We start from the raw sequence: 24,863 nt of genomic DNA on the forward strand, positions 1-24,863 counted from the left end.
GAAGATGAGGCGCTCTTCCTCCAGCCGTCGTGTTGCTATGGTCTGGCGATGGAGGAGTCCAAGGACCTGCATGTCCTTGGTGGAGTGGGAGGGGGAGTTGAAGTGTTGAGCCACGGGGCGGTTGGGTTGGTTGGTGCGGGTGTCCCAGAGGTGTTCTCTGAAACGTTCCACAAGTAGGCGGCCTGTCTCCCCAATATAGAGGAGGCCACATCAGGTGCAGCGGATGCAGTAAATGATGTGTGTGGAGGTGCAGGTGAATTTGTGGCGGATATGGAAGGATCCCTTGGGGCCCACACCTCCACCCTTACTTCCCTCCAAGGCCTATCACCTTAAACTGATACCCTCTAGACCTCAATTCCCCAACTCTGGGAAAAAAACTGAGTGCATTCACCCTATCCATGCCTCTCATGATATTGTACACTTCTATAAGATCCTCTCTCAGTCTCCTCTACTCTAAAGCAAAATGTCCTAGCTTGTCCAACCTCTCCCTTTAAATCAGACCATTGCATCCTGGCAACATCCTTGTAAATTTCTTCTGCACTCTTTTCAGTTTAGTAACATCCTTCCTATAGCAAGGTGACGAAAACTGAACATAGTACTCCAAGTGCGGCCTCACCAACATCCTGTACAACACAACTTCCCAGTTTCTATTCTCAATGCCCAGACTCATGAAGGCCAGTGTGCCAAAAGATCTCTTCATTGCCCTGTCTCCCTGTGACTCCACCTTCAGAGAACAGTGCATCCGAATTCCAAGGTCCCTCTGTTCCACTACACTCCTTCAGGCCCTACCATTCACCAGCATCTACTGGGACAATGTTGTGTGGTGTGTGTTGCAGTATCTTGTCATGGTAGTGACAACACGGATACCACCATTACGCGTGGAGACACCTCCCACCATGTACGTGGCAGGACTCATGTGACTCAGCCAACATTGTCTATCTCATACGTTGCAGGCAAGGATGCCCAGAGGCATGGTACATTGGCGACACTGAGCAGAGGCTACGGCAACGGATGAATGGACATAGCACAACAATCAATAGACAGGAGTGTTCTCTCCCAGTCAGAGAACACTTCAGCAGTCTGGGACATGTAACCTCGGACCTTTGGGTCACCGTCCTCCAAGGCGGACTTCTGGACAGGCGACAACACAAAGTGGCCAAGTTCGGTACCCGTGGGGAGGGACCTTGGGTTCATGTTACATTACAGGTGATCCCACTGCATGACACATACACACACACTAGACAGACAGACACACACTCCTACACACAGACACCCCTACACACACACACTCCTACAGACCCATATGCTCACGCATATCCTCTCTCATACACAAGCTCTCTCTCAGACTCTCACACATACACTCCCACACTCACACCCACACACGCACCCTCTCACAGACTTATACCCCTTTACACTGACACACATACACACACTCTCTCATAGACACTCATAACAACTACCCTCCCTCCAAAACACACCCACATGCACGCACACACACATATAAGTCTGTGGGGTGAATTTGTACTTGCAGAATTACATTCTATTTTGTTCAAAAACTGTATGAATCCATGTAAGATTCTGTAAATCGGTTTTTTAGATTAGAATCAGTCTGAACATTGTGGCACAGACAGTCTCACATCTTAAGAGCATTATCTGGGGTGACATGATACCAGTTATAGTCAAAGAGTCATAGAAATGTACAGCATGGAAACAGGCCTTCGGTCCAACCCGTCCATGCCGACCAGATATCCTAACCCAATCTAGTCCCACCTGCCAGCACCCGGCCCATATTCCTCCTAACCCTTCCTATTCATATACCCATCCAAATGCCTCTTAAATGTTGCAATTGTACCAGCCTCCATCATTTCCTCTGGCAGCTCAGTCCATACACGTACCACCCTCCGCATGTAACTCTTAAAAAGTTCTACAATTTACATACGGAAGAACTGAAACCAATGCGTTCATTCTAAAAGATGAGAGACTTAACAAACAATCTAGCTCTTTTTCAATATAAAATTTCAGTTACATCACACTGTAAACTTTTGCTATACATTCTGTGTCTTACAATTTATACTCCACAACCACCTGATGAAGGAGCAGCGCTCCAAAAGCTAGTGCTTCCAAATAAACCTGTTGGATTATAACCAGGTGTTGTGTGATTTTTAACTTTGTACACTCCAGTCCAAAATCAACATCTCCAAATCATTGAAAATGGTGGCCTCAAGCGATCACAACCATTGCATACTTTGCACCAGTTGGCCCTCTAAGCACTCGACTTAGATCACATGGGATCCAGGGGAGCTAGCCAATTGGTGGAGACTGGTGATGGTAGAGGGATGTTTTTCAGACTGGAGGCCTGTGACCAGGGGTGTTCCACAAGGATTGGTGCTAGGTCCACTGCTTTTTATCATTTATATAAATGATTTAGATCTGAATTTAGAAGGCATAGTTAGTAAGTTTGCAGATGACTCCAAAAGAGGTGGTATAGTGCACAATGAAGAAGATTGTCGCAGAGTACAACAAGACCTTGACCAGATAGACTAATGGGCTGAGCTGTGGCAGATAGTGTGTACGTGTGTGAGTGTGAGTGTAAAGGGATATACGTCTGTGAGAGGGTGCATGTGTGCGTGTGAGTGTGGGAGTGTATGTGTGAGAGTTTTTTGTAACAAAATGCAATACTTTGTATTTATCCAAATTGAACTCCACCTGCCATTTTTCAGCCTATTGACCCATTTGATCAATATCCCTTTGTAATCTTAGAAAACCTTCTTCACTGGCTACTATACCACCAATTTTGGTGTCGTCTACAAACTTACTAACCATGTCTTCTATATTCTCATCCAAATCATTTATATGATAAACTTAAGAGGACCCAGAATCGATTCCTGTGGAACACCGCTGGTCACAGGCCTCCACCACCACTCTCTGTCTCCTACCATTAAGCCAATTATGTATCCATTTGGTAAGCTCACCCTGAATCACATGTGAGCTAACTTTACTGCTTTGTCTACTATGTAAAGACTTTACCAAAGTCCAAGTAAAAACTTCTACTGCTGTGGTCTCATCAATCTTTTTGGTGACTTACTCAAAAACTTAATCAAATTTGTGCGACACATTTGTCCTCTCATTAAACCTTGCTGACTGTCTACTTAATTTTTGCCTACCTAAATGTCTATAAATCCTATCTTGCACTTCACTTAATCTCATCTACAGCATTTGCTGCTCACAACGCAATTTCTTCTACATTGTGGAGATCACTTTGCAGGACACCTACATTCTGCTTACAAAAAAGGCCCTTAGCTTCCAGTTGCCTGCCATTTCAATCCACCACCCTGTTCCCTGACCAACATCTCTGTCTCAGACATGCTGCAGTGTTCCAGTGAAGCTCAGCGCAAACTGGAAGAACAGCACCTCATTTTCTGCTTGGGAACCCTGCAGCCCTCTGAACTTAATATTGAGTTCAACAACTTTAGGGCTTGAGCACCTTCTCCCATATCCATACCCAACCTCTAAACATCAGGCCTTGCTATCACTCAGACTGCTATCACAAACAACCCAATATCAGCCGTCGATGGTCCCCATTAGCAGCTATTGATTCACCCAGACTGACCTTTACCCACTCCTTTGTCTGTTCATCTGTTTTTCTTTCTCTTTGGGCTCTTTATTCACCTATCGTTTACTCCTAATCCCTCCCCCTACCTTATCTTCTGCATATAGGCATAGAAATGTACAGCATGGAAACAGACACTTCAGTCCAATTTGTCCATGCCGACCAGATATCCTAAATTAATTTAGTCCCATTTGTCAGCACTTGACCCATATCCCTTTTAAACACTTCCTATTCATATACACATCCAGATGTCTTTTAAATGCTGTAATTGTACCAGTCTCCAACATTTCCTCTGGCAGCTCATTCCATAAACCAAAATTTTCCTAGTCACCATCAGTTCTCAGGAAGGGTCACTCGACCCAAAACGTTAACTCTAATTTCTCTCCACAGATGTCCAACAGTTAACAGACAAAGAAAATGGGTAAAGGACAGCCTGGGAGAATCAATAGCTGCTGATCAGTGACTTCAGAAAGAAAGGAGGAGAACACAGCCCCATCCAAATAAATGGAGCAGAGGTTGAGAGGGTGGAAAGTGTCAAATTCCTTGGAGTGATGATAACCAACATGTCCTGGACTTCCCACACAGATGCAACAGTCAAGAAGGCACAAAACACCTCTTCTTCCTCAGGTGGCTCAGGAAATTCGTAATATTCATTAGGCCCCTCACGGACTTCTACAGATGCATCATTGAGAGCATACTGTCCGGCTGCGTAATGGCCTGGTATGGCAACTGCTCTGCCCAGAACCGAAACAAACTACAGAGGGTGGTTTGCACAGCCCATACCATCAAGGAAGCCAATCTTCCATCCAAGGAATCCTTTTACATGGCTCGCTGCACAGAAAGGCTGCTAACATCATCAAAGACCCCTTGCAGCCCGGGAATGATCTCCTACAACTTCTTCCATCAGGCAGCGGCGGGTTCAGGAACAGCTTCTTCCTAACTGATATTAGACTGATTAATGGACTCTCACAGCCAGTGCACACTCTGTGCAATGTAACCTCTGTACCTCAAAAAGTCTTTTTGACCTGTACATCTTTGCTTACTATGGTGTGCCTGTACTGCTCGTAAACAAAGCTTTTCACTGTACTTCGGTACAAGAGACAATTAATCAAAATGCTGGCTCGGTTTTTCCAGCATTTTTTGTGTTTTGTTTTCAATCACTGAGCCATCATAGCACTCCTCATTCTGATCAGGCACAATAACGGATTATCGTTGGGTGGGAAGGCCTGGGCTTGTGGGCGGGGTCTGGTTGATAGGGGGCGTGGTCCAGGGCGCGGCCGCGAGCTGGGGGCACAGCCCGACAAGGGAGAGGCGGTCTGGGGGCGGGGCCGGTGACACATGGGCGGGGCCGGGGTCTTGGGTAAGGCCAAGGGCTGGGAGGTGTGTCTGGGTGCGTGGATCGGTGCGGGGCTGCGTACAGGGGGCGTGGCCCAGGGGGTTAGGGGCGGGAGCAGGTCGGGGCTGCGTATGCGGGCGTGCTCACGGCTTGTCGACTTTTGCCGAGATATAGGGGCGGGGCGGGGTTTCGGGGGCACGGCCACGGCGGATGAGGGTGTGGTTGCTATCCTCCGTTGCCTCACTGCCGTAGATCGGGCCAGAGCGCACATTTTACGGCTGTCGTTTTGCGGCACTGTTGGACACCAGTTAAGATGGTGTCGCAGTTTAGTGGGGTGCTGCAGCTGACGGATCTTGATGATTTTATAACCCCGTCTCAGGTAGGGCAGTCACTGGGCTGCGCTTAGACCTCGGTGATGATATTATTTCAATTGGTTTCCAGAAAAGTTGAGTCACACAGCCGGAGAAATTTAAAACAGTAAAGGGAGGGATTGAGGGTCCATCCTGAATGGCCAGGTTAATTGATGGTGTTACTGGAGCTGTGGTTGTTTTGTTGCTATAACACAAGCATTTCCCCAACATTTATAATCTGAGTTTCTCCTTCTCTGGGTTAAGGTCATACTGACTGGAGATGATCAGAGTGTGTGTGGGTCAATGAAGTGAGGGTAGACTCAGTAAGAGTCACACCATCCACAGAAACAACAAACTTCATTTTCTGAGAGAGTTCACTGTCAAACGTCAGAGCTACCTGAAACCGAATTGTAGTCAGAGAGGAAGATGTAAAAGAATGTGCTTGAGTGATATTTATCATGTACATGTTTCTGTTAAAAGTAATAATAAATATATTAAATTATAAGGAAAAGGCCTTCAAAATCTGCTCTGCCACTCAACACCATCTTGGCTGATGTGCTCCCAACTCATTCTTGTCAGCTCCTTTTATAACCCTCAATTCTCCAGCATTTCAAAAATCTGTGACCTTTTAAATGGTTTAAGTGATCTGCCCTCTACAACTCTTTGGGGTAGAGAATTTTAGACTCCCACTAACCTCAGAAAGTTGAAATTCCTTTGAAACTCTGTTTTAATTCACTGCCCCCTCATTCTGTAACTAGGTTCCCTAATTTGAGATTCACCCACTGGTGAAAACATCTACACCCTGTCAAGCCCCCTTAGAGTCTTGTAGTGAAGATCATCCTCATTCTTGTCAATCTAATAAATAAAGCCTAATCTGCTTACCTGTTTTTTAAGTCACCCCCTTCATCCCAGAAATCAGCACAGTGAATCTCTTGTGAACATCTTGCAATCCCAATATGTCTTTTTTTAAATATCAGGGCAAAATACTACACGATACTTCAGGTTCTGCCTCACCAACACTTTGTACATTTGTAACAAAGTTTCCCAACTTCCCTACAATCTTAGAAGTGATAACAACTGCATATGATTTGAGTTGACCCTTCTTCCTGATTTGTGTATTTCTCCAGTTTGGTACCAAAAACAGATTTTGGTATTTACTTCAGTTTCCATTCCAAGAAGTGTATGCTTCTTTATTACACTGATTTATGTTTATAAAGGTGTATTCTCTTTTAATCTTTACCACTGTGTAAAATGTGATATGTTACAGCAAGTGTAGTAGACTCTTTACTAATTTTCAGAGGTAGAGGTAGAAAGTTGCCTTTAACAAGTTCAGTTCTCTAAAAGATACAATTAAAAGAAATACTGAGATCCTTACTTCAGCAACATGACATTGTGACATCCTTTCAGAAATGTCTACTTTCAATCATTGAATCCTCTTAATGCAGACACACTGTGACATTTCTCAATTTAGAGATCCTATAAAATGCAAAGGGAATACTGTAGGTTTCCACTTAGCTTAAAGAATTATTGCAAAAGTCCAGAAATGCATACCACAAAATTTTGGGTATTAACTTTAGCCTGTTAAGAATGGCATAGACACAGGAAATCAACTCTGTCTGTTGTTTTGCATGAGACACAGATTTGTCAAAGTTTAGAGGGTGGTATCAAATTTTCCACGAAATCAAAATCTGTGGAAAGATTGAGCAAATTTTGTCATAGTATAAATCTAAGGGAGTTCTTTATGTTTGAATTTCTTCAGTCTTTTATACTGAACATTGCTATTTTGCAGCTGTTTCAGTGAAACTTCTAAACAGGACTTTTCAAACCAGAAATGTATCATTTGCCCGTCTTGACAAGCAAGTAAATTCCTAGTTCCGGGTCCTGCTGTGCTGTTTGATGGCCTTGCTTATGTAAATACGTGTCCTAACTGCCCTCCTGGGCTCTTACTAAATTTCATTCCACTCCACAGTCTGACTACAATCCTACGAGGCAATTATAATGCTAAATCGAATGAGAATTATCTACCTAGATACAATGTGTGAACATCCAGGTTAAATTTCTGACTAGCAGTTATGCTTGGATCCTTGTCTTATTGACATTATTTTCAACGAGTACACAAACTAATTCAGTATTTAATTTAACTTAATTTTCCCACATTCACTTAAATATTGCAGAGAAACTAAAACTTACTTGCCTTGCTACACCAGTGCTTCTCTCACATCTCACATTTGTTTAACAGAAGGATGTGTACTCATTTTTGCTTTGTGCTAAAATCCAAAGCATTGAAAACACAGTGACTAATATCCTGGTATGTTTGTAGACAGTTGTATTAGCCACACCCCTGGTCAAATCAGCACTGTACTCCAGTTGCAGACGCCTTCAGTACTGGGTTGCAGGACAGATGATAACACCAAGGAAACGTTGATAGTAGCCCTGAGGTTTGAGTTGTTATTATCTTAACCTGCTTCATAAAAGACCTCTTTAACATATTTAGTTTCCCATGAAGCTGGAAAAGTGTGCCAACTGCCTCAGTCAGGTGAGAATGAACTATTGTATACCTTAGGAAGGAATGCTATTTGCTTTTAGAAGTAACAATATCACATTAAATAATGGAGCAAAGTTTGATTTTCATTTATCTTGAATGCATTTTATATTCTTTTGAGATAATATTAATCTGTAAATATCATACACAAATGTGGTGCTCAACGTGGCTGTAACGTGAAAACAACAACACAGTTTTTCCACTGATTATATTCTACAGAACTCCAGTAAGGAAATTAGCATTGGTCGGAGAGGCACTTTGAAAGACTAAGCTGAGATAGTGCTTTCCAGTGAGTTAGCAGGATAATTCTGGGCTTTCTAATGATATTCATTGTGAAGGAGCTTCACTGCTGTTTGCAAAACTCATGGAAACTATTTCACTGGAAATTTGCAAGCTGCCTTTAAAATTGTCCCGTTGACAATTTTCTGTTGCTGTGCCCGCTCTGCATGGTCCAATTCCTTTTATTATAATGTGACAGCAATTTACATGCAAATCTATTATAAAGTAGTTTTTGTGTGTCTGCTGGGATTGGTTAGATATAGTGGGCTCCACGATAAATTCTGCTATTGCTCTTAATCCTTTCAATACTGCAGCATTATTGATTTCTGATCTTTGTAAGTCCTATGTGACTGCTGTCTTATAATCATCTGGTGTTAACTTTATTTCAGTTGATATTCTTAGCCAAATTTGCTCAGTCATTAATTTACACCAAATGTTGCTGACAGTGTTTAAGAAAAATTGCTTGTGGAATTGCTTGTTGCTTGGGTTCAATGAGATGCTTCTTGAAATGGGCATTTTTGCTGTCCTTGTACACTCCAATTGCTAAACTCACACAACAGCATCAATATACAAGTTCGAAGAAGTTTTACAACAAATCTGAAGGGAGAGTGGATACTATTTACAATCAGAATTCAAAGTTAACGCACGCTTTGCTTTAATAGGAATGTGTGAAGCCAGTGAAAGTGGAAAAGAAGCCAGGAAAAACCTCTGGGATAATCCGAATTGAAGATGATGGTAGTTATATTCAGTTGAACCAGGTAAACCCGACAAGATCATTTGGTTGGCGTTTGGTCATACTGTGGAGGTGATGTTTGTGCAGAGAAAATTTTATAATTCATTCTTGTTTTTCGTGCAGCTGTTATAGTTAAAATCAGATTAATGGAGGAAGACTATGAAAAAAACAAAATTTGAAGCATCAATATATGCATTGATAAACAAAAAGCAATTATTTAATAAAACTCTTTCTTCTAAATGCTGAGTCAGTTTCCTTTACTTATTTAACATTGATAGACCTCCTTGAACATCTTATACCTCTTACTCTGGTAGGGAAGTGGATTGCAGATTGTTTACACCAATGTGCTGATTCTAAAGATAATTATCTCCAGTCAAAATGAAAAATGAAACGCAAAGCATTAGTTCTTCACTATTGGCTTTGGATATTTGTTCCTTTTACTCATTTGTTATTGTTTTCAGGATGGAGGAATCAAGAAACTTGAAAAAGCAAAAATAACCTTGAATGACTGTTTGGCCTGCAGTGGCTGCATTACCTCAGCAGAAAGTGTATTAATCACGCAACAAAGTCACGAGGAACTATACAAAGTTCTGAATCAAAACAAAGTAAGGCTCCACTTTATTGTGGTGAGTGTAGTTAATCCTCAGTGCCAATTTTCTAATGTAATCATTCAAAATGCACAGCAAAACATAGACGTTTCATCCTGGATGACTGATTTATAAGATCATACGAAGGAAGCTAAATGTCTCTCTGTTATAAGATGGCGGAAACTCAATATTTTAGTTGTAATAATTGAGCATTTCGTTATCCATTCACGGGATGTGTGCGTCACTGACTAGACCAGCATTTATTGCCCGTCCCTAATTGCCCAAGAGTCAACCACATTGCTGTGGGTCTGGAGTCACATATAGCCCAGATCAGGTAAGGTAGATTTTCTTCCCTAAATGCCATTGGTGAAACATTCTTTTAGGACAGCATTTACATAGTCGTCAGTAGACTAGCATTTTATTTCAAATTTTTCTTTAATTCAAATCTCTCAATCCATCATGCTGGGCTTTGAACCCATATCCCCAGAACATTAGAGTGGGGTGCTGGGTTAAAAGTCCATTGACATTACTGCAACACCATCACCTTCACTGTGCTAAACCCTTAAATTATTTTTGATTCAAAATGAGAAAATAGAACCAATGAGTAATACAGCATGGAAACAGACATTCCATACATGCACTACCGTCTGCAGGATAAAGGTATCCCTCCAGTCCCTTTTAAATCATTCCCCCCTCACCTTGAACCTACACCCTCTAGTTTTGGACTCTCCATTCTAGAAACAAAGACATTGGCTATTCTTCCTATCCATGCACATTATGATTTTATAAGCTTCTATAAGGTTATCCTTTAATCTCCAAAACCCTCGGGGAAAACAACTCCAGTCTATTCAGCCTCTCCCTGTAGCTCAAACCCTCCAACCCTGGCAACATCCATGTAAGTCTTTTCTGCAGCTTCTCAAGTCTAATAACATCTTTCCTTTGGAAGGACGACCAGAATTGTATGCAGTACTCTGAAAGTGCCTTCGCCAATGTTCTGTACAGCTGCAACATGACATCCTAATTCACGTACTCCGTGTTATGACCAATGACGGCAAGCATGTCAAATGTCTTAGTTATAATTTGCATTTTTCATTCCAACCCAAAGATTTGTACTTGTATTTTGTTCAGCACACACTTATTGCTGTTTTCATACAAGCCTAGATTCTGCCTGTCTTAAAAGTTTCTTGATTTCTGGGAGTCACATATATAAAAGGGAAACTGAATAAAAGATCCCATTATTTCATTTATATCACAGTTTGAATGACACATCTGAAATTGTTGACTTCCACATCTTTTAGTATTGCCTGTATTTGTTCACCTCAGCTCAGCTGCTGGTGAGATCCTCAACCATGCCTTGAGAACTTTTTAAAGACTACACTTGTAATACTGTCCTGCTGGCCTCCCACCTTGCTCCCTCCATAACTTTGCACTCATTCAGCATAGCTGCCCATACCTGACCTCACCAAACATCAAGCTTATGCATTGAACCCAGGTCCAGCAGTGCTTCAATTTTTAAACTATTACTCTTGCTTTAATGTCTCCCTTGGGCCCAAGTCTATTCTATATAAACTTCTGAGATTACTGCACTTCTTCAATTCTTCCTCTTTCATGTGTTTACTTATAACTGCTCCACCATTGGCACTTGTGCTTTCAGCTACCGTGACCATAAACTCTGGAATTGCTCCCAGTTAGACATTCTTGAAACCTGACTCTTCATCTAACCTTTTTGTGACTTTTCCTAATATTTGTACGTGGCTGAGTGCTAAATTTTGTCTTGCATGAAGTACTTTAGGACATCTTACTGTGTTATCTCCCTGAATGTGATTTGTTTTGAAATTGGTTTCAACCAGTAGCACCAGATGGGCTTGTATAAAATTGAAAGTCTGTTATACACTGTGAGCTTGTTTCTCAACATTGCAAAGGTTAATTTCATTCCATGTAATTCTTCTATATTTTGCCAATTTCGTTACACTTTCACTCTGTTACAATCTTATGGGGCAAGTTGCCTCTGATGCTGTACCCAATGTGTTGTTCAGTTGTGAACTTCACAATAGGCTTCTTAAAGTTCCAATTTATACCTAAAAGAAAGTCCAAAAGTCTTGTCAATGCAAATAAGTGGTAAATGGCTTTCAGCTGATTGGCAGAGATTCTGAATTATTACTTTTGTATCTATTTTGTTACAGGCATAGATTCTGCTGATGGTATTAATGATACTTGGGTAAGCCGAGCTCAGTTCAAAATTACCAGATGATGCAAAACTTGGAAATATTGTGAACTATGAGGAGAAAAGTAATAGTCTCTAACATGTGGCAGGTGAAATATAATACAGAGGAATGTTTTGTGATATATTTTGGTAGGAACAACAAAGACATAAATTTAAAAAAAAAAGGAGACAATTCTAATAAAAGGTTCAGGAATAGAGAGTCTGAGGGGTGTGTGTACACAAATCTCCGAGGTGCTGGGACAGGCTGCAGAAGTGATTAATGAGGCATATGGCATCTTGGGCTTTACAAGTAGTAGCATAGCACACAGGAGCAAATTTTTATAAGGAACTATTATGAAGGGCTGATTAGAAACTGGAATGTACTGCACTGATCCAGTGGCTTTTCAAAGAGAATTGGATAAGTACTTGAAGAGAAAATATTTGCAAGGCGACATGGAAAGTGGACTGGTTGAGTTGCTTGTGCAGAGAGTAGGCACACCCTTGGTACACCAGATGACTTCCTCCTGTGCTGTAATCATATTGTGATTCTGAATCTAATTGTAGTTTTGCAGTGCAAGTGATCACTTTTGAAAGTGTAGAAATTTGGGAAAAATAACTCTTGGAATAGTGCAAAACATGTGCTGATAGAAATTGCAGACTGGAGTTTTGTTATGTTATAATGGGACAACTGTTGTGCAGCTCACTGAGGATAACTCCCCTGTTCTTTGCTATGCTCTGGGTTTTTTACATCCACCCAAACAGGTAGTTGTGGCCATAGTTTAACCTCTTAATAATGTGTCACTTTCTTACTACTCCATAATTTTTCAGTAGTCAAAATACTCCCTCAGTACAGCACTAGATTGTCGATCTTGATTTTATTTTTTGTTCTCAGATTGTGAATTAGACCTTGAACACACAACAATGTGACTCAGATGAGTGGTATTAATTGAATCACAGATGACACACAAAATTAAAAGTTAATTTTGGCAGAGCAGAGAATTTTTCAGTTTTACTTTCTGCAAATCAAATTATGCACACTTTGCTAACTTTGGCAGAGGTGAGATAATTAATGGCGCACTCAAACTTCTGAATCTCATTAGAATGACTGCTATTTTCCACACGCTGTCCGAATTGACTGGATGAATTGAATGTAATTTATGTTTAAACTCCTGATATTGACTTTTCTGCCACTATCACATCTCTTTCCCTACCTGCACTAAACTTGCAATAGAGGCAAACACATGCTTGTCTTTCCTGAAGATGGCAATTTCTGGCAAGTATACATGAGAGGTATTACAGATGTGCCAGCCCCATTCTGACTTGACTCTTCACAAGTTTCCAAGTTCTACAGAACAGTCATCATGAGCAAAACAAATCTGGTGGATTTCTTCATTATTTTCTTCTTCAGGCACCCAAAGTCAGTTATCTGAACAACCTTTTGCTTAGCAGGTCAACAAAGAGGGAAAACAATGAATAATCAAGAGTGTGTTTCTTTGAATCCATTTGCTTGTGGGCCACTGTTTGGTGACGGAGTAGCACTGAGTATGTTTCCTGAGCACTGTTGTTTCATTGATTAGGTGTCTGGTTCTGAGCATCAGAAGCTAGTGGTGGTTTCAGTTTGCCCACAATCCAGGGCATCATTAGCTGCAAAATATAAGCTGCAAGTCACAGACACCGCACGACGGCTGACTGCATTCTTTAAAAATCTAGGTGAGTGGATTTAAGCATGGCGAAGCTAAATAAGGTCCTTTTACATCCGTAACTACGGTGCACTTTGGTGAATAAAATCTGTGCAGTCGGTCCAAACCTACATGATGTAGGTGTATTACATATCAAAGTGGTTGAAGGTGATGCTAAGTACGTAGAACATTATAGAGCAGTACAGCCCCTTCAGCTCCCGATGTTGCACCGACCTGTGGAACCAATCTGAAGCCCATCTAACTGACACTATTCTACTTACATCCATATGTTTATCCGATGACCATTTAAATACCCTTAAAGTTGGTGAGTCTACCACTGTTGTAGGCAGTGCGTTCCACACCCCTACTACTGAGTACAAAAAACTACCTCTGACACCTGTCCTATACTTATCACCCCTCCATTTAAAGCTATGTCCCCTCATGCTAGCCATCACCATCTGAGGAAAAAGGCTCTCATTGGGCACCCGATCTAACCCTCTGGCTGATATGTCTCAATTAAGTCACCTTTCAACCACCTTCTCTCTGACGAAATCAGCCTCAAGTCCCTGAGCCTTTCCTCTTGAGACCTTCCCTCCATACCAGGCAACAACTTAGTATATCTCCTCTGCACCCTTTCCAAAACTTCCACACCCTTCCTATGATGCGGTGACCAGAACTGTACGCAGTACTCCAAGTGTGGCTGCTCCAGAGTTTTGTACATCTGCAGCATGACTTGAGGGTCCAAAACTCAATCTCTCTACCAATAAAGGCTAACACACCATTTGCCTTCTTAACAACCCTATCAACCCGGGTTTCAGGGATCTATGTATCATGGACACCGAGATCTCTGCTCATTTACACTACCAAGAATCTTACCATTAGCCCAGTACTCTGCATTCCTGTTGCTCCTTCCAAAGTGAATCACCTCACTTGTTGAGAACCACCTTAGATCAACACTCTATGCCAAAGTGGAACCTGAGATCTAACCTGCACATGCTGAATGATTTTTATTGATCTGCGGAAGCATAAATTAGTTTCTTCTCCCAGGAAAAGAACCACAATTGAAAGGTGATTCAGAAATAGAAGACAACTGAAGTAAATCACAAAATGCTCAGCAAGACAGGCCACATCTGTGAGGAGAGAACCAGAGTTAACATTTTTGGTTGACGAAAGGTCATCGACCTGAAATGTTAACTATGGTTCGTTCTCTCCACCTACACGATGTACTGAGCATTTTTAAGCATTTTCTGTTTTTATTATTGACGGTTGAGCTGCCCCATCTAACAGCTATCACCTCATCATGACTGATTCTGTGCAGAGTTGTGGGAATTATAAGAACAAGTCTAGTCCTGCACAAATGACTGGATAATATGAGACCAGGGGAAGAAAAGAAAATTAAAGAAGAGATCTTTTTCAATGATTCATCCAAAAGGTTGTGGGTCTCAGTCATACAAAGTTAGAAATCACACAACACCAGGTTATAGTCCAACAGGTTTACTTGGAAGCACCAACTTTTGGAGCGCTGCTCCTTCGTCGGGTAGCTGTGGAGCAGGACCATAGGACACAGAATTGGTAGCAAATGATTACAGTGTCACACAACTGAAATGATATATTGAACATACCTAGATTGCTGTTAAGTCTTTCATCTTTTAGATTGGGTTGTAGGTTTCGGTTCATTAATATGTAAATCCCAGAACTTCTTTTAAGTCACATTTTCAAGATAACTTGTGGTTTTATAAAAGAAAAGTGACATCTCAGCTCAGGCAATGTATTAAAAGTAAGGTTAGAGTCTGTATATATCCCAATCTTGAGTTAGACTGGTTCTATTTTCAAAGTGGAATTTATAAAATATTACATGGATTGGCTGCCTGCATTGACTGCCTGCAGATTGTGCATTTTTTGGGCAAAGTAGAATGTGTCTGCAAATACAAATTCACCCATAGACTTTTGTGTACGCATGTGCATGAGAGAGACAGTGAGTGTGTGCGTGAGAGTGTGAGTGCATGTGAGAGTGTGTCTATTTGCATTTGTGCATGCTTTGTAAAGTGTGTGTGTATGGTGGAGTATAAGCCTGTGAGAGGGTATGCGCTTGGGTATGAGCGTGGGGGTTGTCTATGTCTGTGTACAAGAGAGAGCATGTGTATGGGGGGGGGGAAAGGTGTGAGAGTGTATGTATATGTATGCATGTGTGTGAGAGAGTGTGTAGTGAACCCAACACATCACACTACAGGTGACCCCACTAAACTATACACTCTCTCTCACACACACACGCATGCATACAGACACTCATGCACACCCTCTCTCATACACGCACACATACTCTCATAGGCTTATACTCCATCACACGTACACACTTTACCAAGCATGCAAACACACCCTCTCTCACGCACAGTCATATGCACACTCACATGCACTCGCTCGCGCACACATAAATTTGTATCTGCAGGTGCATTCTATTTTGCTGAAAAAATGCACAATCTGCAGGCAGTCAATCCATGTAATGTTTTAGAAATTCCACTTTGGGAATAGGACCAGTCTGATTCAAGATTGGGATACAAATAGACTCTAATCTCACACCTTTAATGCATTGTTTAAACTGAGATGTCACTTTAAGTTATTGTGGAAATGTGACTTAAAAGAAGACATATTAATGAACTGAAACCAGCAACCCATTCTAAAAGATGAAAGACTTAACAGCAATCTAGGTATGTTCAATATATCATTTCAGTTGTGTAACACTGTAATCATTTGCTACCAATCCCGTGTCTTATGGTTCTGCTCCACAGCTACCTGATGAAGGAGCAGCGCTCCGAAAGCTAGTGCTTCCAAATAAACTTGTTGAACAATAACCTGGTGTTGTGATTTTTAACTTTGTCCACCCCAGTTCACCACCAGCTCCTCCACATCATACAAATCAGATAATTCCCAGGTTCAATCTACATTTGTTGCTGAATTTGATCACTTTAGCTGGGGAATAAGCAAGTGATAGTCTGTGAAACCATGCTAAATAAAGATGAAACTATTCCTAGCGATAGAGCAACCGTAGGGTAGTGTAATGTAGGGTTAATGGATCTGAATATTTTACTTCCAAAACTATGCTGTTATTTCTGTTGTTTTGGCAGATGGGATTAAATAACAGCCTCCAGAGACTTGATTGCAATCTAAATTCTGAATAGTGCACTTCATTTTACGACATGCTAGGGTGGCATAACATGTTCTCTTAACAAGTTAGAAGCAATATTCACCAGATGATGATTTCCTGAGTATGTCAAATTTGAGTCACGACTTCGGCTTTTATATTGCAGATTTAACTTTGATATTTATGTTATGCAGACTATCAAAGTTGTTATGGCAAAGAAAATTGGATAAACTGTATGAAAGTCCAAAGCTTCAAGGTTTTGTGGTCAGGTTTGGCAGCATAAAATTGTCATGGTTTCACCAGGATCAGTGTGTCCATCTCAGGAGATAGGGAAATGAGACAAATGCCTTGTGACTGGTATTTGTGAGCTCCATGAAAATCTTGGCTGCCTGCAGGACAGGACAAAACATCCCAACTCAATGTAGCTCAAATTTAAGATTACCATGAAGTGTAAGATGAACTTATCACCATGTTATTAATTAAACCTATCATTGGGATTAGTAGATGCTTTTCTCTTGTAGAGTGTCTTCAAGTAGCCCAGTGGAATCTTTGACACTAGTCATTTGTGCACATTGCTGCTAAAGTGCTAATCTGGGTCAGGGGGTATATGGTGGTAGGCTGGTGCTGTATGTCATCCTGTCACTATAGAACAGAGGTAATTTCTGTTCCATGATACTGCATAATCAACTTGTTACCTACTGCTGTACAAAGCTGCGGCTTGATACAGTGTGGGCAAAACTACAAAGACAGTTTGATGCTGAGCACTTTCTTCAGACCAAATTAGTCAAAAGTCTGAATTATTCACTGGAAAATGGCTGAAGCTGAGGGGAATTAAATTACTCTCAACAAAAAAAAATCTTGAAAATGGTTTTTTCTTCCCTCTCTCAATTTTTTGAATGTCATTAATTGAATGACTGCCTTGCAGTAGTTTCTGAGTGTCTGATATTGTTTGTTTAATTTTGGATTGGCAACTACCAATCATGTTCTCCATTCAAGGAGTTGCATTGTTTTTGATACGTGCACTTGTAGGTGAACATGAATTAGTTGGAAAATGCCACCTTGCCTTGCCTCCTGTTTGATGCATTGCCCCTCAAGCTCTTGTAACTAAATGTCTGTCTCAAGTGGAGAGTGATGCTGTGTGGATTACGGTTACGGCTTGTGGTAATTACAAATATGAGCAAGAATGTATTAAAATGATGCAATATAAATAAGAAACTCCGAAATATTCCATTATAATTTTGATTTCAGTTGATTCAAATAAATACTTGGATGAAAATATTTAATTATTTTGTGGAGCACATTCCATATGTTTAAATTTCTTAAAACCTCTCCCTGCCTCCTGCATCTTCTAAGGTATTCACTATGTGTTTGACACAACCTTCTCGAGAAACTTCAGCTTGCTGGAGAGTCAACGCGAATTTGTGCAGCGTTTCCAGAGGCAAAAGGAAGATAGCAAAGCCCTGCCAATGCTGGCGTCTGCCTGTCCAGGTATTTGTAACATAAAGAAAGAAGTTGGATTTGTATCTCGTCATGAGATAGCCAAAACAGAACTTAATGTACTATCTATTGTACTGCAGGCAACACCACCAAACGGCACACAGTAAGATCCCACAAAAGGCAATATGTTATTGGCTGGATAATCTGCTTTTAGTGTCAGTTCAGAGAGAGTTTCCTAGGACACTGTATAGAATCCCTCTTTTCTTCAAAGAAGGACCATGGGATCTATTGAGCGCAGTCAGTGACTCCATTTAAGGTCTCATTTGAAAGGCAGCACCTCTATTATTGGAGTATTCTCTCAGATCTGATGGGTCAGCCTAGATTAAGTGCTCAAGTTTCTGGTCTGAGACTTCAACCCACTGAAAATAAAACTGGGATTGTCAACTGTGAGATCAATGCAGAGAGATGTAAAGTAATTATGTGATTTGGCATACAATAATGATATGTATCCATTTTGTCAGACGACTGGAGCAACATTATTAAATGGTGAGAAACTTGTAAATATTTGTTGCTTAGAGAGATCTAGGAATCTTTTACATGAAAGACAGCATTTTACGTAAGTACAGGAGAAAGTGAGGATTGAAGATGCTGGAGAACAGAATCGAGAGTGTTGTGCTGGAAACGCACAGTAGGTCAGGCAGCATCCGAGGAGCAGGAGAATTGACGTTTCAGGCATGAGCCATTCGTGATGATGAAGGGCGTATGCCTGAAACGTCAATTCTCCTGTTCCTCGGATGCTGCCTGACCTGCTGTGCTTTTCCAGCACCACACTCTCAATTTTAGGTAGGTACAGCAAACAATTAAGAAGGCAAATGATTTGTTAACTTTTATTGCAAGGATATTGGAGTTCAAAAATAAATACCTCTTAATTAATAAGGCTTCATGAGATCATATCTACAGTGTAGTGTGTAGCTTTGGCCCCCTTTGCTAAAGAAAGATGTATTTACCTTGCAAGGAGTGCAATGAAGACCCATTGCATTAGCATCTGAGTTGAGAGGACTGTCAATGGGAGTTGAATGGACCCATATTCACTCGATTTCAGAAATGACAATTTCAATAAGATTCTGGAAGGGCTTGATAGGGTAAATAGTTACTTGATTTAACAGGTTATCCATTTAGGATTAGGATAAGAAAAATAATGGCTGCAAATTTTAGGAATTCCCTACCCTAGTCAAAAGGTATATTCAGAACCGGAATAAATTAGATTTTTGGATTCTGAGCAAATCGAGGGCTATGAGAATCTGATAGGAAGGTGGAAGTGGTCAAGAATTTCAGCCAAGTTTTTGTGAATGGTCGAGCATGGTCAATGGAATATGCAGCTTACTCCTGCTCTTGTGTCTTATGTTGATTTAGAAGGAGAGTGCTAACACTGAGCCAAAGCCTAATACTAATACCAAACCAAACGCTGTTATCATGACTTGCACTCTTATCCCCAACCAACTGTTTATTTAAAGATAAAAACATCAATTTTTGACAACCCAAATTAAAAACAAACCCATGGTGAATTAGTCAGCAAGTGTAAAATCTGGTTAGTTGGCTACTTTTTGAAGTTGTTAATTGTCACTACACTAAATGATTATGCAGACAATTGGCTCCATTTCTATTCCACAGCAACTTTGCTCATTCTTCTTGACTTGTTTTATCCAACTGATTGAAATATAAGAAAGTTTAGGTTTTCAGTCAATACAAAATAGTTGTCTTTAAAATAATACTTGCAGCTGTACATTAAAAGCTCAAAGCTCTTTGCATGAAACTGTTTGTCAATTGCAGTAACTTTTTAAAAACATGATCTAGCTAAATTACATGAAAATATATCATCCATGTTTCTTTCAGGTTGGATCTGTTATGCAGAGAAAACCCACGGTAGCTACATTATTCCCTATATCAGCACAACAAAATCCCCACAGCAGGTTATGGGCTCTTTAATCAAGGACTACTTTGCAAAACAGCAGGTAAGTGACAATGCCAGCATTTTCAAATCCCTCAAAAGCTTTATTGTTGCAGCAGAGTATTAGAATCTCAAGAGATTCAACACTAATTGTAGGCTTTTCTGAGCAAGGCCAGCATAGGCTGAAAGAAAGCCACTGTTATTTTTTGTGCTTATTGGTATGAGTACATTTTCCCCAGCTTTTCCCAATTCACTGCTGAATCTTGGCTAAAATTACATTCACCTGGACAGACGGGAGGACAGCCAATGTGCAATGCAGTTTCTTCCATTCAAATGATCCATTAGCGAAAGATGGTCATGTTGCTGAGTTGATTTAAAAGTAAATTACTCTCGGTTGCTCCAATGAGATTTAAATGACTTCTGTTGTTATAGATAATGAATATTTTGTGCACAAGTCTCGCATGAATGCATTATGTGCTGGGTAATGTTTGTCACATCGATTTGTGTCTTGCATGGTAGGCCTAGATATGTTTTTGAAGAGTTTAAATTTAATTATCTGACTGCAATTTGATAAAGCTATTGAATGGAGATTTACACAGCCTCAGACCTCCTGTTGTAAGACTCAAATCTTAAATTAGCATTCTTTATTAATTAAGAAGTTTGAGGGATGCTTTCATTGATGTATTGAAAAATGTTAAGGTATTCAGTTGAGCGAAGTGGAGAAAGTAGTATTTTTCTCTAGTCTGTGGTTTTCTCTGCTGTCCAGAATATGAGAGCATAACCTTGGCATTAGAGCTAGATATGAAGGAATTGAATCAGGAAGCAGCTTTTCATAGAAGCTAGTGGAGTCTAGAACTCTTACAGAAGGCTGTGGATGTTTGATCCATTGAAATATACAAGACCGAGGTGGTCGTATTTGTTGGGTGAGGACAGCGTTTTCTCTAAGCTGTACAATCACGCAACCCAAAGGTTTCCATGTGGGCCATGCATTTAAGTTGCCATGCAGACAGATCAAATAATTTGAGGTCAATTACTTATTTACTTATGCACTCCAATATAAGCTAGAAGGTATGTTGAGTATGGCTATAGAATTGAGGTACAGATCAGCTGTAGCCTAATTATAAGACGGAATGGGCTTGAAGAACCGACTGCCTTTACTATTCTATATTCCTTTGAAATATGTTGCTTGCAATGTTAGAATTTTCCTTTGAATGTGAGGTGTTGCAAATGTCTCATTTGAAGCTATTATGAAATGTGCATTAGTTGATTAAGTGTTTACATGCATGTGCAGGATTTAGACAATCAGAACAAATCAGAGTGTGATGTATTCTGTTTTTCTCCCATAGAATGTGATGCCAGATCAAATATACCATGTAACAGTAATGCCATGTTATGATAAAAAACTAGAGGCTTCAAGGGAAGACTTCTTCAGTGAAGATAACCACACAAGAGATGTGGACTGTGTAATTACTTCAGGTAAAAGAAACTTGAGCAGAGTTACCTGTTCTGTGCATTATCACTCATGGGTTTTGTGATTCTCTGCCTGGTCTACTCATTATGTTTGCACTTTGTCAATTGGGTCAAACTAAAATGTTTCTAAATCACCTGAATTTTCAGCAGTCTTTTAAAAATCAAAACTAGACAGAGTCAAATTTGGTTAGAAGCACACCCTACTTTATAAAACAGTAGTATTGTATCGCAGCTTGAACCCTGTCATTAGAGCTTCCCATTGTTGTTTGTGTGATGGTGTCATTAGTAGCTTCATGAGGCCACCTTTCACTTGATGACAAGTTATCTGGGTGGTTTGTGCTGCTTCTCAAAATACTTATATTGTAAGTGATTTGACTTATACACAAGTTTATGAAAACATCATAAAGGCTTCTTTCCCTGAAAGAAATCTAGCTGTTTATATTGAAATAATTCACATTTGAGACTCAGTAAGTACTTGATCCATGTACAGACTGTCATTTGCTTGCTTTGAAGTTCTGCTCAGTGATATAGTAATGGTAAAATTTTTGTTTTAAAGGTGAAGTGTTGAAAATGTTAGAACAAGAGGGACTTTCCTTGACAAACGTGGACCCAGTGCCATTAGATACAATGTAAGTTAATGATACTCTGAAGAAACCCATCAGTCCCTTTAAGGTTAGGTTGTGATCATTGGCTCACTTGAAGAGAATGTTCATTTTTCAAAAAATTCTTGTCAAATGATATAATTCAAAGGGTTGTGTAATGTAGTTGTTATACTGTATTTTGAAAAAACCACTCCCTTTCCTTTAGTATCCATCTCACCATCTGGGTGCTTCACTGTAATGTCAGTGCAGGAGTTCAGACGTCATTAATTCCAGGAAGCCTGCAGTTTCTTCCACCATGTACTGTAAACAGTAACCCTGTCGCAGCTGTGCAAAGCTTCTACGCTGGTGACATGGTAACAACTGTGTATTCTTAATCCAGTGTTATAGCTTTTCAGTTTATTTCATACCGAAGTCTCGTGCAAAGGTTATCGTTTTGCCCCTTCTAGTCTTAAATTGAGCAATCTAGTTCCTAATCTAGAGAATTCTGTCTTCAGAGCAGTTGATGTGGCAGATAAGATCATAGCTCAAGCCTTTTATTGTGCCGTTGTTGTCTAGGTAATGGAATTGGCCCATCAGCAGGTCAGCTCAAGCTTTCAGCCAAGCAGCTGCATTTAGTGAAAAAAAATTACTTCTCTGTTCAACATTTTTGCTGATGGACTTGTAAAACCTTTCTCACAGATATGTAGAACATTCAATCCATAATCATTTAGAAAATACATGTGTGATTTGCTAGGCTAAAACCATCAATTGCACACTTGCTCTTGCAGGGTCAGTGCAGACGTCATGGGCCAACAGATCTCCTACCTTACTGTGCCAGTCTCTGGTGTGTGCTTTGTATCTTTATTCTGTTTGTGAAATAATCATTTTCTTGTAATATTATCCTCATTTGGAGGATAATCAATTACTAATATTTTAAGTATTCAATAACAAATCAGAGCTACAATCTAGATTTCAGATCAAGGAAATTCAAGCCATTGTACTAAGCTATACCTGCCCGTTTTAAGTCCTCACTCGTCCTGTATTCTGAACAATCTGTTTTCTGAATATTTAGTTTCCATCATAGCATTCCTCCTGCACACCATTTACAGTGAAAAAATAAAACAAATTATATCTTGAGACACTGCACCCATAGATCAGAATTTCCCCAAGAAGATATGAGCTAGAAAAGCATACTGAAAGCAATCTGTCTGTCACAGGTCATTAACTTCAGGAAGCTGGAAACAGCCTATCTGCAGATATCAAAATCTCTAGGCATCCTACAACAGAAGCCAAAATTGTTTTGTCTTTGTCCTGCAAACACCAAATTGCAGGGTTTTTTTTAACTTCAGAAAGTCAGATAGACTTAACATGGAGCATGAGTAGACATATGTGTTACATGTCAAAAATTGCTGAACAACATTCCATTTCTAAATGCTTCATAAACATTGGTGTTTAGCTATATCCATGACATAGCCATGATAAAAGTTTATCAACAGTCTTGACCCCAGCACTAAATCTAAATTGTCACACTGCTGATTCAAAACCCAGTCCAGGAAAGGCTATGTGCCCTGACAAATCCTAGCTGTAAAACTGAAAACCTCCTCCAGAGCTAGCAGCACCTGTACCAACGTTGGTCAAGTACAACTCCGACTGGCATCTAACCAACAGGTACATGGTATGTGCTATCCACAGAGTGCAAGGCAAATATATTATAGCCAGTTACCACCCTATAAGTTATAAAGTCATAGAATTGTACAGCACGGAAATAGACCTTCCATTCTGAATGATCCATGCTGACCAGATATCCTGAATTAATCTCGTCCCATTTGCCAGCATTTGGCCCGTATCCCTCTAAACCTTTCCCATTCATGTACCCATTCAGATGTCTTTTAAATGTTGTAATTGTACCAGCCTCTACCACTTCCTCTGGCAGCTAATTCCATACTTGCATTAAAATCTGCATGAAAAAGTTGCCCCTTGGGTCCCTTTTAAATTTTTCCCCGCTCACCTTTACCTATTCTCTCTCATTAATAACATGATGGAATGTGTCATCAACAGTGCTGTGAGATGCACTTGCTCAGCAACAATTTACTGGCTGATTGCTCAGTTTGGTTTCCTCCACGTCTACTCACCTCCTGACCTCATTGCAACCTTAGTCAAAGCATGGACGAGAGAGTTGAGTTCTAGAGTGAGGTGAAAGTCACATCAAAGCAGCTTTTGAGCAACCCTGGCAAAATGTGAAGTGGATGCAAATTGGAGAGAAAGCTTTTCACGAGCTGGAGCCACGCAAGGATTTCAGTGTTGGTGGTCCAAGGCCCAACCATCGTCCGCTCCTTCTCGGTGATCTTCCCTTCACCACAATATCAAAATTAGAGATGGATGTTCATTGTACAATTTTCAGCACCATTTCTGGCTCCTGAGATATCGAGCAGCCAGTGTTCAAATGCAGCAGTACCAGGACAACGTTGAAGCTTGGGCTAACAAGTGATGAGTAATATTCACAACACAAGTGTCAGGCAATGACTATCTCTAATAAGCAAGAATCTAACCTTGGTGTTCAACAAAAGTGCGATTGCTTCCATCAAGATTCTGGGAAACTACCATGAACAGGAACAGCCATTGAAAAATTATAGCTATGAAAGCAGATCAGAGGCTAGGAATTCTCTGGTGAGTAATTCCTCATTTGATTACCCAAAATGAGACCACAATCTGTAAGTCAGAAGTGTAACAGAATACCTTGCCTGGATGAGTGCAGCTTCATCAGTACTTGAGGATTTTTGACACCCAATCCAGGACAAAACTGTCTGTTTGACACATTGCTTATACCTTCAAGTGCTCATTCCCTTGCTTTTTGGTGCAGTTGGCAAGTGTGTGTAACATGTGCAAGATACACTACAGGTACTCGCCAAGATTCCTTTGAGATCACCGTTCAAACCTGTGACCTCTACAATATGGAAGGACAAAGGTCG

General features: G+C 40.5%; 1 protein-coding gene across 3 annotated transcripts in view; it reads left to right on the plus strand.

The window, feature by feature from the left end:
- Positions 1-5,148: 5,148 nt before the first annotated feature.
- Positions 5,149-24,863, plus strand: part of narfl (nuclear prelamin A recognition factor-like) — a 28,527-nt gene continuing 8,812 nt past the window's right edge. Inside the window, exons 1-8 of one of the 3 annotated variants that reach the window (XM_043711306.1) lie at positions 5,149-5,325; positions 8,780-8,875; positions 9,312-9,476; positions 13,218-13,350; positions 17,812-17,946; positions 19,789-19,907; positions 21,190-21,319; positions 21,870-21,942. In XM_043711306.1, coding sequence (XP_043567241.1) covers positions 5,260-5,325; positions 8,780-8,875; positions 9,312-9,476; positions 13,218-13,350; positions 17,812-17,946; positions 19,789-19,907; positions 21,190-21,319; positions 21,870-21,942 — 917 coding nt within the window. In that variant the 5' untranslated portion in view covers positions 5,149-5,259. Of the gene's footprint in view, positions 5,326-7,680; positions 7,833-8,779; positions 8,876-9,311; positions 9,477-13,217; positions 13,351-17,811; positions 17,947-19,788; positions 19,908-21,189; positions 21,320-21,869; positions 21,943-24,863 lie in introns of those variants that run through there. The other 2 variants (XM_043711307.1, XM_043711308.1) reach the window with 2 other exon arrangements.

The sequence above is a fragment of the Chiloscyllium plagiosum genome, chromosome 21 (genome assembly GCF_004010195.1).
Source record: "Chiloscyllium plagiosum isolate BGI_BamShark_2017 chromosome 21, ASM401019v2, whole genome shotgun sequence".
NCBI lineage: Eukaryota > Metazoa > Chordata > Chondrichthyes > Orectolobiformes > Hemiscylliidae > Chiloscyllium > Chiloscyllium plagiosum.